This window comes from Blennius ocellaris, assembly GCF_963422515.1.
Source record: "Blennius ocellaris genome assembly, chromosome: 9".
NCBI lineage: Eukaryota > Metazoa > Chordata > Actinopteri > Blenniiformes > Blenniidae > Blennius > Blennius ocellaris.
In genome coordinates, this window is record NC_137658.1 from 13412006 (window position 1) to 13424572 (window position 12567).

At 37.9% G+C, this 12567-nt stretch overlaps 1 protein-coding gene across 1 annotated transcript; it reads right to left on the reverse strand.

Annotated features, from left to right (window-relative positions):
* Positions 1-1336: 1336 nt before the first annotated feature.
* Positions 1337-11886, reverse strand: cdhr2 (cadherin related family member 2; the record flags this gene model as incomplete). Its single annotated transcript, XM_080501754.1, has 28 exons — positions 1337-1492; positions 1583-1646; positions 1794-1877; positions 1975-2088; positions 2195-2316; positions 2562-2697; positions 3219-3290; positions 3404-3492; positions 3608-3704; positions 3837-3988; positions 4069-4118; positions 4276-4347; positions 4470-5054; positions 5127-5196; positions 5296-5535; positions 6159-6402; positions 6511-6572; positions 6671-6832; positions 6964-7116; positions 7245-7454; positions 8061-8170; positions 8256-8331; positions 8482-8631; positions 8874-8996; positions 9759-9848; positions 9932-9982; positions 10080-10219; positions 11817-11886. 28 exons carry the CDS (start codon positions 11884-11886, stop codon positions 1337-1339), a joined length of 3744 nt encoding a protein of 1247 aa, XP_080357880.1.
* Between the last annotated feature and the right edge of the window lie 681 nt (positions 11887-12567).

Genomic DNA, 12567 nt, shown 5'->3' on the forward strand with positions numbered 1-12567 from the left:
GTAGTGGTGATTTTTGCCTCAGTGAGTGGAATGTATAAACATTTGAAATGATCTAAATGTTGCTTTGATCAGGTTTTGAGAGGAGTCCCAGCCATCGATGCAGGCTTTTATGTCTTATATTCTGCTTTTAGATTCAGCAAAGTGTTTTGACTTGTTTGTATTGTGAAGAGTAAAAAAAAAATTAATAAATTACTGATGATGCACACAATCATCTTTTCAGAAAAAGTATCCACTCCTGATATCAGGGTATTTTTAGCCATTACTACTTATTGTATTTTTATGCCATGATATTTGGCACAATTGTAAATAATGTGATGGCAATTTTATCAGACGTGTTATTAAATTGTCAATGATGTTGGTGTTCATGCATTGACTTCCACATATGAGGTGATAACATGAGATGAAATTAGCATTAGAAGAAATTAGATTTATTCACAGATTGCACTTGTGATACATTCATGCTGTTGTCAGTGAACAGATCTCTGGCTTTTACAAAGATTCAAAGTCCCACTGCATGATGGTTTATTCCAAGTAACCATTGACAAATGAAACCAGCACACACATTTGGCAGGCATGCAGTCATAAATAGATAATTCACTATCACACTTGACATTATGCATTATTCTCATTTATTCTTTTTTTTTTTTTTTATCTTTTTTACATTTTCATTCACTGCAGCAATGAATTAATCAATATCTGTTCATGTAACATTTAATACAATTGATTTCATGGAGAACGAAGCAAGTGTTGCTCAATACAATACTAAAATTAAAGTGAGTCCTGTACCACAAACAATTGTTTGTGTTTCAGCTACTTTTGCATTTTACACTGTGGATTATGACATTATAAATAAGAGTGTTTGACATTTTGCAAAAATGAATTGTTGCTAAGAGTTTTAATGAGAGTTGTGCTTCTATTCACATACCTGTGAGCTTGCTATGAGCTTTCGCTCAGAGGGCGAACAGCTAAAACAGAAGGGACTGAATGAAAACTGTTTTTTTTTTTTTTTTTAACTGATTGTTTAGATATCCATTCAACATTTCTTTTGACTGTTGGACAAAAACAATTAGTCTGGATCTATTAAAATGTGTAATATCAGTATGCTTTATTCACGGAGTACCACCTCCAATATTTGGTTTTCTCTCTGTTATTTTCTTTTGTCTTTCTTGCAATAAATGTTTTGATGACGTAATTCACCACTTCAAGAAATGTGAATCGAGTGCTCTCTATGATCAGGACTATTGGTCATAACAAAAGACTATAGGGGATTCTTTTTTTGTATTCAACAGTGTTAATAGGTTTGATTTGGCATGTTTATCTCTCATCACCATTTACATCACAGGTCTGTTGTGTTAAATGCCGGGTTGGTGACACCCTGGAGAGATCTGTCAGAGGTTTTCTTCTGACCCCGATGTGCCAGTGCTGCTCCTAGTGGTTCAATGTACTCTGGAGGGCCAATTCGATCTTCATCTTCCGCTTCTTCGATCATCAACTGATGGAAGTAATGGAAGCAAGTTTTAAAATGACTTTATTTGAATGTTCAGAAGTACAAGTGAAGACAGTTTTCAAAAAGTGGTCTTACCATGTTGATTTTTGTGCCCTTTTCAGGAAGGGTCATGTCATTGTTGTAGTCCAGGGAGTCCAGGCTTGGATGGAGAAAGGAAAAGAAAATGAGATCAAATGTATCTGTTTCAGAAATGTAGTAAATGATGGCACAACATGACACCCCAGTTTATTATGTTGTCACACATGAACTGTGTACCATCGATCACATCACAAAGTGGTTCCTTTACCTGACTTTGTCCACGTCTAAACTCTCATCATCCAAGTCGAGGGCAATGGAAGATTCGATGTTGAGGTTGAGAACAGGGTTAGCGCTGTAATAGATAAATGATACACAAACATCGTTGTGAGGTATGACTTTAAGATGTGGCCATCCATTAATCAGCTTTGCTGTGAGTGCTGCCTTCTTACCCCTCCTTGGTGTACATGTTGGTCCCAGGTACCACAGCACCACCTTTCTGGTTGTCAGAAATCACCATGGATGCAGACTTCATGGCATTTGCAGCCTTCAGCTTCCTCTTGTAGCTGTAATGCAGAATGAGGTGCTTAGTGCGTAAATGTAGCACATTTAACACATGATCTGAACAAAGTTACTATGACGATAATAGGTCATGTGGATGTATGTTCTTACTTCCTGCGAGTGCACAGCAATGATGTGGTGAGGACAATCAGAACAATGACGAGGCCCCCAACCATCCCCAGCAGGATGTACTGCACAGGGCTCGCCTCAGGTTCCACCACAGAAGACTGTCCCTGAAGCAGGAGTAAGAATTATACCCTCAGCATGACATTGCTGACAGCAGGTACTAAAAGTGTCAACATCTAAATACAATTAATTTGTTGATTTCTGACATTTTTCTTTCTGAACAGTGAGTCATACAGTGGTGCAGTGACAAGACTCTGATTTGATTAGTGTCGCTATGAATAGAATTGAAATAAACTGAACTTGACAGTATGTGACACTTTCACAAATTAAAACTGAAATCATTACTACTCACGATGTATTTGAGGCCGAGCTGTACCAGACGAGGATAATAGTCAGGACTGGAGAGCATCACTGTCACTTCATCAGAGGTGAGGGCCGTCCCGTTGAAGAATACAAAATAAGCCTCAATGAGTGTGGACTCTGCAGCCCTGAGAGAGGAACATGACATTTAAATGCTTGCACCCAACAATAATCCACCTGATTAAAAAATTACAGGTGTTTTGAATCCAAAACCAAGTTAGTCTTATGCTGCTGAGGATCACATAGTTTATCTTCTTCGACTTAATTTTGTTTACATGAGCACTGGCGCCATCTAGTGAGCAAATTAGTACTTGAACAGAAATAAACAGCAGGCGGCCACAGTAGGGTACTATTTTATTTCAATCAGGCCAAACCAGTACAATGATTACATGGAAACCTAGATGTGCCAAATCAATGTTTTTGGGGGTGTAAAGATGCAAAAATACTTCTTGAAAATGTCGACAATGAATGTAATTGATAGAAAAGCTATGACAAGCAGCTTAAAATGTGTTTTAAAAGAGCAATCCAAAATCATATCTGCCTCTCCAGGTCCCTGCTTGGGGTTTCAATTTGTATTCACAGACTGAGTAATGTGGTTTTTAGCTATGGAATGAATTACATTGAGTATGTGATGTGAAAAGATACTTACCTGGTTGCTTCATCGGTGCTGGGCCTCTGTGCAACAATTTGAACAGCAGCCTTGGTGGCAGCTGTGAGAGTCCTGGAAAAAAATGACATCATATACATTTTTAGCTATTTTCTAAAGAAACAGACAAGTGAAATCTTACGATCCTCAATTATCTGAGTAAAACATCACAGCAAGGAGAAAAGCACCTTCGAATCTCATCCAGGTTTTGTTCAACTTCCGCTTGAGAGAGTGCAAATTCAAGTTCAACCTTATAGGATGCATCAACCATGAAAATCTGCAACATAAAAACAAGACAAGCTGAAACAAGGGCTGAAGCTGTGTTAATATATTTCTGACACAAACGGGTTCAATTGATCATCAATACAAAAGCAGAGATTTTAGACACTCACTTCCAGTGTGTTGGTGGAGAAAAGGCCTCCGGTATCAGTTGCGGTTACAGTTACTAAATACTTCCCTTGTAGCGACATATCAAGCCCTTCAGTAGTCCTGTGGCAAAATCAAAAGATTTTAGATTAGGATGACAAGCGAGTGCCTGTATGTAATCCCCCGCATCACTTCAAACAAAGATCTTAGAATGTGCTCAAATAAAACAAGATGAAACTAACAAAAGGCACTCACTGAATAATCCCGACATAAGTGTCTCGTTGCTGCGTGGTTATGGCCTCAAACAGCAACCTCACGCTTGTCACCTTATCGTTTAGGTCTTGAAGTTGAACGGCTGTCACTTTGAACTCAATCTCTTTGTTAACTCCTGAGTCAAGATCCACTGCCTGAAAGTGAGACGATCTAAACATCACAGACAGAAGTGATGAGCTGAAACAATCAACATTTGTTTTTCACTCATACTCACGGTGACTTTTGCGACTGACGTCCCTTGACTGGCAGTTTCAGACACCACAACTACAGCGCAAAGATAGAAGCTTGACATTAGACCCACACAGTGTCACACATGTGACAAAACATGCCCCAGATGTGTATACTGTATCTGTCACTTATAGAAAACTTCAGTTTTATTGGTTTTATTATAAATATTAGTCTAATGAGTATGTAGACTCACCAAATACAGAATCTGAATATCTGAATTCTGGAGCATTGTCATTGATATCTTCGATGTTGATGAATATTTTTCCTGTAAAATGATTAAAAGACAGACACAGTGAACAAACTTGTGGTTGAGGTAAGTATTAGTGGGGTTTTTTTCTTTTCTTCACAAATTAACTCAATGTTCTATGTGCTTTTCTGTGTACTGACCTGGTGTGGCACTGTTGTTCTCTCCCTTCTCTGTGTACACATCCACCACCTGAGCAGTCATCACCGCCTGATCACACTGTTCATAATCAATAATGTGCTCTGGGTGGACTCTGATCTCCCCTGTTGGATCGAGGGTAAACCAACTGCAGGTTGTCATGGAGTTGTTGCATCTGCATTGGACCGATTCCAACTCAAAGACCAGCGAATGGTTCCCATCTTTGTCGTGTGCCGTGAATTTGCCAACAGCGTCGGTAATGGTGGTGTTCTCCTTCACAAATAAAGCCACTGATGGCTGAAACTCAGGCCTCTCGTCGTTCACATCCACCACATCCACCTCGACTGTTGCTTCTGCTTTCTTCTGTTCCAAATCTGTCGCCTCAATCCGCAGTGTGAATCGTTTCAGTTCGCTCTCATAGTCCAGCTCAACGTCGGGATCTACCATGATTTGTCCATTGTAGCCTCCATCCTGTGCAGAGGTTCGAATGATGAAGCTTGCAAAGCTTCCATCAATGATTCTAAATGACACGCGGTTGAAGTTTGTGGTTTGGTCCAAGTCCTGGGCGAATACATCACCCACAAATGCTCCTGAATGAATGAAAACAGCAAATTATATTTCTGCTTAAATCAGCTAAAAGCTTTAACGGGTGAAGTACTTGCCCTTCTCTCCTTCTTTAACAGAGAATTTGTAAGACGGGGCTGAGAATGCTGGCGTGTTGTCGTTGACATCCTGTGGTGCACAGCAAAAAACAATGTCATAATTTTTTTTTTTTTCATGTGTTGTGGCAACGTCAGTTGCAACATGGCACAGAGATGGTGTGAAACCTACCTCCACGTTGATAGTAACTATGACAGAGTCGGATCGTTTGGGGATACCATTGTCAGTCGCTGTCACATTGAGCTCAATCCTTCCATTTAGCTCTGGATCCAGGGCTTCACGATCGAGTACAGTCCTGGTTGTTAACTCTCCAGTGTCGGGGTTGATAACAAATTGATCACTGTATCTGCTTGGTACAATGGCATACACTATTCGGCTGTTTTCTGTGTTCGGCTCATCTGAATCTGTCGCCTGTCCAAAGAAGACACATCATAACATTTAGCGCTGCAAGTCTTCTCCCATTTTCTTTTTTTTCTTTTTTTTTTTTTTTTATTAGCTTTGAGTATAATCCAAGACAGAATTTAAAGTCATGCTCTTCACATACAAAGAACCCAAACCAAATTTCTTTCTTTTTCTTTTTTTTTATTTGATAAGAAAAATTAACCAAAATTAGTATTGGAGGCAAACACAGCATCTCCTTTTTAGACCAGCATTTTTAAAGTTTAAAAACTTTCCACTAATAAAGCTTATAGTTACGGCTGACTAGAATGGCCCTGGACCATTTTCTGTCAGCTTCTTCAAGTTTAGACTTCTGGGAGATGAAGTGTTGCACAAAGACTCTTCCTCTCTCTTTGTTCTCTATACTTCAGTCATCATTGCCTGTCATTAACTCTGAGTGTTTCTGTCTGTACTGTATCCTCTATGTACTCTTTTTTTTTGTATTCTCTGGTCTTTTCATTTCAGCTGTCAGAGTTGGTTCTCCTTGAAGTTCACTTTTTTGTTGAATTGAAAAGGTTTATGCGTTCATTACCAATTGAGTCAGAACAGAAACCTTGTGAAATTTCACACCAACACCTCCAGATAAAATGTCTTACCTCGATCTTAACATAAAATTGCTCCCCCTCTTTCACAAACTCCCCGTAAGAGTCTCTGTTCATGACTGGAGACTGGTCATTGATGTCAATCAGAGTGATCTCCAGAACCGTGGTGCCGATCTGTCCGGCTGTGTCTACAGCCTGTAGAGTCATTAAGTGCACAGATTTGCTCTCTCGATCCAAAAGGGTCTCACTTTTCACATAAATTCTGCCCGTTTGTGGATCGACATCAAAAATCGTGAGTCTGAAACAGAGAGAGACACTGTTCATATGTGTTTTTGTCCAATGAGAACAAGAAGAAGACGGTGACTTTATACGATGTGCAACATTGCTGCAATTTGGTTGCACATACATGCTGCTTGGAAGCAGTTTGTAGATGATCTTCCCTTTATCCATTGTGTCAGGGTCAGTTGCCTGTAGATAAAAATACAAATATGCTCTTTTTTGACTTCTTTTAAAGACTTTGATCAATTCCACTGTTTGAGTTAGAGTTCAATTTATTGATGGCTTACAGTAAGAATGGCCACTTCTGTACCAACTTCAGAGTGCTCAGTCACATTGAACTTATATGTTTCCTCTTGAAATTTGGGACTATTGTCATTGTCATCCAGTATGCTTACAGTCACTGTAGCAGTAGAGCGGAAGGCGGTATTTTCTTTATCTATAGCAATCACCTGCACAATTACAAAAATACACAGAACACATTATACAGGTAAAGAGCTCAAGAGACATAAATATGAGAATAAGATGAATGATGTATCGACTATCATAGATTTGTTATCAAAGTTTGTTTCAACTTCTGTACCTTCAAAACAATTGTTTGTAGTTTTTCATAATCCAGGTTTATGGAGTCCCTGATGATGAGCTGAACGTAGTTCTGTGACAACTGGCTCAGCTGAGGTTCCACAGAGAACAAGGCCTTGTGTTCTCCCTCCAGAATGAGTTCAGTGTAGACTGTCTATAACACCACCACCCCACACACACAAAAAAAAGATTGAAGCTTGATTGCTAATGATCCTCAGAGCTTGTCACTTATTGCACATGCATCATAAAGAAATAAAATGACAATTGTCCCATTTCCCCCACCTTATCCAGATCCTTGACTGTCATGTTGATGGGAACAGTCCCCAACCGGTGTTCAAGCACCTCTCCTGTGAATTCACTTGCTTCCACACAGTTCTCACCTCCACACTTATAAAACTTTGGCCTTTCATCATTCACATCAATGATGTTTATTGTTACACTAGTTGTGATGCTGGCTTTGATCCCATGGATGTTTGGTTTTGATTCAGTAGCCTGCAGAATAAAGTAGAAAGTGAAAATGTCTCAGATTTGTTCAGATTTGAGAAAATGTCTGCAAATAACAAGTTATATGTGACATATTCAAAAGAGTGAAGCATTTTACTTTTATGAAAAATAGTCATTTGAAATGTAATCTTGGCAGTACATTTCCAACAAGAACTACGAGAAACAAAAGTTTGGAAGAAAAACAGGGGCTGTGAACATATTTTGAATATAACAGCAGAAAGAGGATTTGTAAACAGCCTCAAGTTCATCTAAAAGCACTGTGTGAAGTAACAGTGTGTGCTTACCTTTGCATAGTTAACCACAGGAAGTTTTCTAATTTTTGTAAATGATATATTCTAGATATTAGTTCTGTCATTATATGTCTAGGTTGATTGTTTTAAACATATCATTCATTTTTTTGTTCTGATTCTACAGGGAGTTGTAGACATATTTTCAGGGAGCCAAGGTTACATGTGGCTGTTTGTCTTTGTTCTCATTGTGTCTGCTCGTCAACCTTGATTCCTGCTTCAGATACATTGGACTCAAGACTTAATGACATGAAAGACAGACGAATGAATGAATGAATGAATGAATGAATGAATGAATGAATGGTACCTTGACTGTCAGTGTTACGGCATCACCAATGACTTCTCTGTCAAATACTGTCTGTACTGAAATGACACCATCACTTTCTGAGATTGCAAACAGACCATCTGCAGTGGAATCTGTCAACAAAGCAAAACAATTTTTGAGTATTTTTTTTTTCATGGAAATTACAAACCTTTGTAACTTTAAGTCCTCGCAACTCACGTTCAATGCTATAGAGGATACGGTCATTGACTCCTGTGTCCTGGTCCAAGGCAGTCACCCTGAATACAAACGTGTTCTGGTGAAAGAATAAAAGGTTTTCATAATGACTCAAACAGTTGGTAGATTTTTGCTGTGGATCACCACAAATGCCACATGTTCTACACATTAAATGTAGTGGGCTCTTTTTGAGTGAAGCCTTGCAGCACACATGTCCATCAACACACACCTGGGCTGAATTCTCCTGGATGCTGGGTGTGTATGGAAGGCCGACAAATGTTGGGTCGAGGTCTGGGACATCCAACACCGTGATAAAGGAAAAGACCACGGTTGAGTAGAACTCTTTTTTGTCTGGAAAGTAACAACTGCCTCCACCATCCTGATATGAGACACAGAAAGCCTCGGTTTGTACTTGCATAGTAAAGTAATGGAATGTAACTTGCCAAAAAAAAAGAACAGAATGACATGTGACACTTCTTACAAACCCAACATTGTATTTGTAATCAAAGGAAATATCAGCAGACAGTTGTGTAAATGAAATGGTTGTTGTTTTATATAATAAAGTTGAAAAACAGCAGCATTTGAAAAACAGCCGTACTTTGTTTAATGTCATATACTTACAGTAGCATTGATCTTCAGCCGATAGAAAGTGCTCAGAGATGTGTAATTAAGAGGCGCATTCAGTCTGACTTCACCACTTGTTGGTACGATATTAAACAGATCGAATCCCTCATTTGGACTCACCTAGAAAACAGTGAATGATACTTTGCCATTTACGGGACATCCAAATACAATGGTACGGGATTGAACAAAGAAAACTTACTTCATCAATGCTGTAATGAACAACACCAGCATTTCCAGTATCGGCATCAGTGGCAGACACCTTAAACAGCAACTGACCTACAGTAGTATTCTGATTTCAAAAAATCATTAAAGGGAAAACAGAAAAAGAATTTTACCAATAGTTTTTTTTAGGCAAGACTTTTCTCAGTCACTTGAAGTACATGTTAACCCGGTTCATCAGGCAAGTCACCATATTCAATAACTTATATATTTTCTTTCTAATCTAACAGTGTTATAGAGCCACAGAATCAAAGCCAGTTCAGGCTAAATGGGCATAAAGTGTGTCTAATAAGTCCTATTCGTGTACTTTTTCTGTACTATTGTAGGACAATTGTGGAAAGGATATTTTTTCTAATTGGAAGCATTTTTAAGCTCAGAAATTGTATATGACATGATATGACCAGTTTTAGACTTTTATTATCCATATTGGATCAATATCATATCACTTTGTTCATATATTTTATATCAACCTATAAATCTTTTTTTTAAATGCGTATTCTGAATTGTTGAACAATTATAATCTAGTCATAAGACATCATGCAGTGCACTAGAAAGGGATAACAAATCTCCTTACACTATAAACAGTGGACTAAAACAAGATAAATCCTAACAAAGTTGATATATTCTAATAATAGTCTATTTATGTATCCATATTCAACTTACCTCTTCAATCTGTCGGTCATATGATGGCTCCACAAATATAGGTCGGTTGTCATTGTGGTCATTTAAAATTATGATCAACTGCGTTGATCTCTGAAAGACATGATGCATTCTATCAATAAAATGAATAAACTGATGTGAAATAGAGCAACAAAGCTTACTTTGATACAACTTACCTCATTAAAACCATCAGAGACACGAACGTCTAATTCCAGTACATCACTAGACTGGAAAAGACAAAGTGATAAAACATACAAACTTGCTTGGTTTTTTATAATTAAATGTATCACAGTTGATTGCTCGCTAAGTTTTAACACACTTTACCTCTCGATCCAGTGTTTTCTCTACAGAAACGACTCCAGTGCGGGCATCTACTTTAAACATATGCTGATTGGGGCCACTAATACTAAAGGTTAGCGGATCACCGTCAGGATCAGTGGCCTGTATAGTAAATGCTGCTTCATCTATATACAGAGAAAAATATAATAAAACATGTCAGAGTACAGGCAGAATTGGTACTATTACAAAATCCCAGATGTGAAAGAGAAAATTACTCATACTTACGAAGTGGCGTGTCTTCACACACTCTATAAACCATTGTAGTGAACTCAGGGGCTGCGTTTGCTGTGAAAAAAACACCATGTTTGAATGTTCAGTGGTGATGAATACCCGCAACAAATTGAAGTACTGTCATATAAACTAAATACGCACCATGAGTTAGGCTGATGAGGCACAAAAGTAGCACACATGTTGAGATTGTGTCCATGTCTGCATAGGAAATGGTACCAAGTTTATTAGGACTAAAGTACATTTTGTTTGTCTGAGTCAACCGTCAAATTTACAGAACATCGATGACATGTCTGACAATAGAGATGCTCAGAATCATAGCAGAAACAGAACCAGCATTTACACTGATTTCTAAGTTGAAATTTAACATTGGATTGCCTTTTTAGCCACACCCTGATCAGTAACAGCCGGGCAGATGTTGGGAACATTGGGACGTTTTCATTTACAGGAAAGAAGTCACTTCCGCTTTATAAGACTCATAAGGTTTGAGGTGAACTATTAAAAGCTGTGACGCAGGTAGGCTCTTAGGTTAAAATCTATCAGTTATATTAGGTTTGTGTCCTTTTTTCTGGGATTAGTAACACATTGGAGGAAAATTGTAAGCAGATTTTTGCATTTGATTGACAATTATTCAAAAATAGATGGACCTTTTTCTACACCTTGATTTCAAAGGTATATATATATATATATATATATATATATATATATATATATATATATATATATATATATATATATATATATATATATATATTTCAAATACACCAAGTACTGTAAATGTGTAATTGGGCTGAATAGCTATAGCTACTCTAACCTTCTGAACTTGTTGGCTTGTTTGAATGTTTTCCTTCTCCTTCTACCTCTTTCTAACTTGACCTAAGACCTTAAGAAAAAGGAAACAATATAATTCATAAATCCATGTCTTTACTGAATAATACTTTTAGCAAAAGTAGTTCATCTTCAAGATTCTCCAATATTGGTATTTGTCATAATGATGTTTTACAGTTCTACGACTTGAATAAAATCAGGTTAGTAATACAAATCTTTTAAATAACAACAGATTTTACATTTAAGATGTTTTCTCCTTAGAACTGCAGTTGTCTTCTTCATGATAGTACTACCAGGCTACAAAAGGTAAATTAGCTTTACAAAGCAGAAAGAGGAGAGGTAAGACTTACCAGACGACATTCACAAAGCACTTCTCCCTCCTGAGACCTTTGCCTCCGGCTTCTCCTATGATTATTGTCCCGCAGCAATAAACTTAAATGATTAACAAACAAGGAAGGTCCAGCCTGCTTTACAACAATCAAACCCCTCCCCAGCTTTTTTTTTTTTTTTTGGTGATCAAAGATTTCAGAAAGTCAAGAAGAACAATGTTTTTCTCTCACAAACACATTTATGTGGTCATGAGAAACAACGTCCATCAAGCAAACAATTCCAATCATTGACCGGTCGGCCCAGCCACCATGGACACACAGCGTCATGCCACCATACCAGAGTCCATCGCCGAGCCATAGACACATCTGAACTGTCCTTTTGCCACAGTGGGTGATTCTGATGTCATGGCAACAAAGCCTAACGTGACCAGGGGATCTTTCTCAAACGTGTTTCATCCGAACCAATCGCCAGTCTGATCTCTTGTTCACGAATCCCCGATCCATCCCCTAATGAGGACCCTCATCAACCTTCCCTTTGTTTTCTGGCCTGCTGCCCTAATTAAAAGGCTTCACACAAAAGATTGTGCTCTCTTGTACCCACCAGCTTTGTCATAATCAGAAATTAGTTCCTAAACAAAGCCGAGCAGAGCGGCACACCTCTTTAATGAGATTGAGAGAATATCTAAATTGGGATTAAACCTGTAAATACATCTGAATGCTCTCACATGTACATAACTGGCATATTTCAAAGTTTTATATTTAAAAGGTGATCCATTCTGAACACGCAAATATATTGTGGAAAATCAATAAATAAATACATACTTTTACATGCTTGTATGTGTGTGTTTTGCTTTCTTCATTACTTCTTAAGGAGATGTAGATAAGCTATTATACAAAATGGTTGATTCTTTTTTTCACTTGGACCTATCCAAAAACAATTTCCCTAAATGGGACAATAACACAAATTCATTCTCGAAGAAATCCTATTTTTTGTACCACATTGAAATGACAAAGGTGGGGATAAAAACGAAAAGGCAATAATTCATTTGTCTCATATTGCCTCATATGACGTCAACGTTTGATTAGTT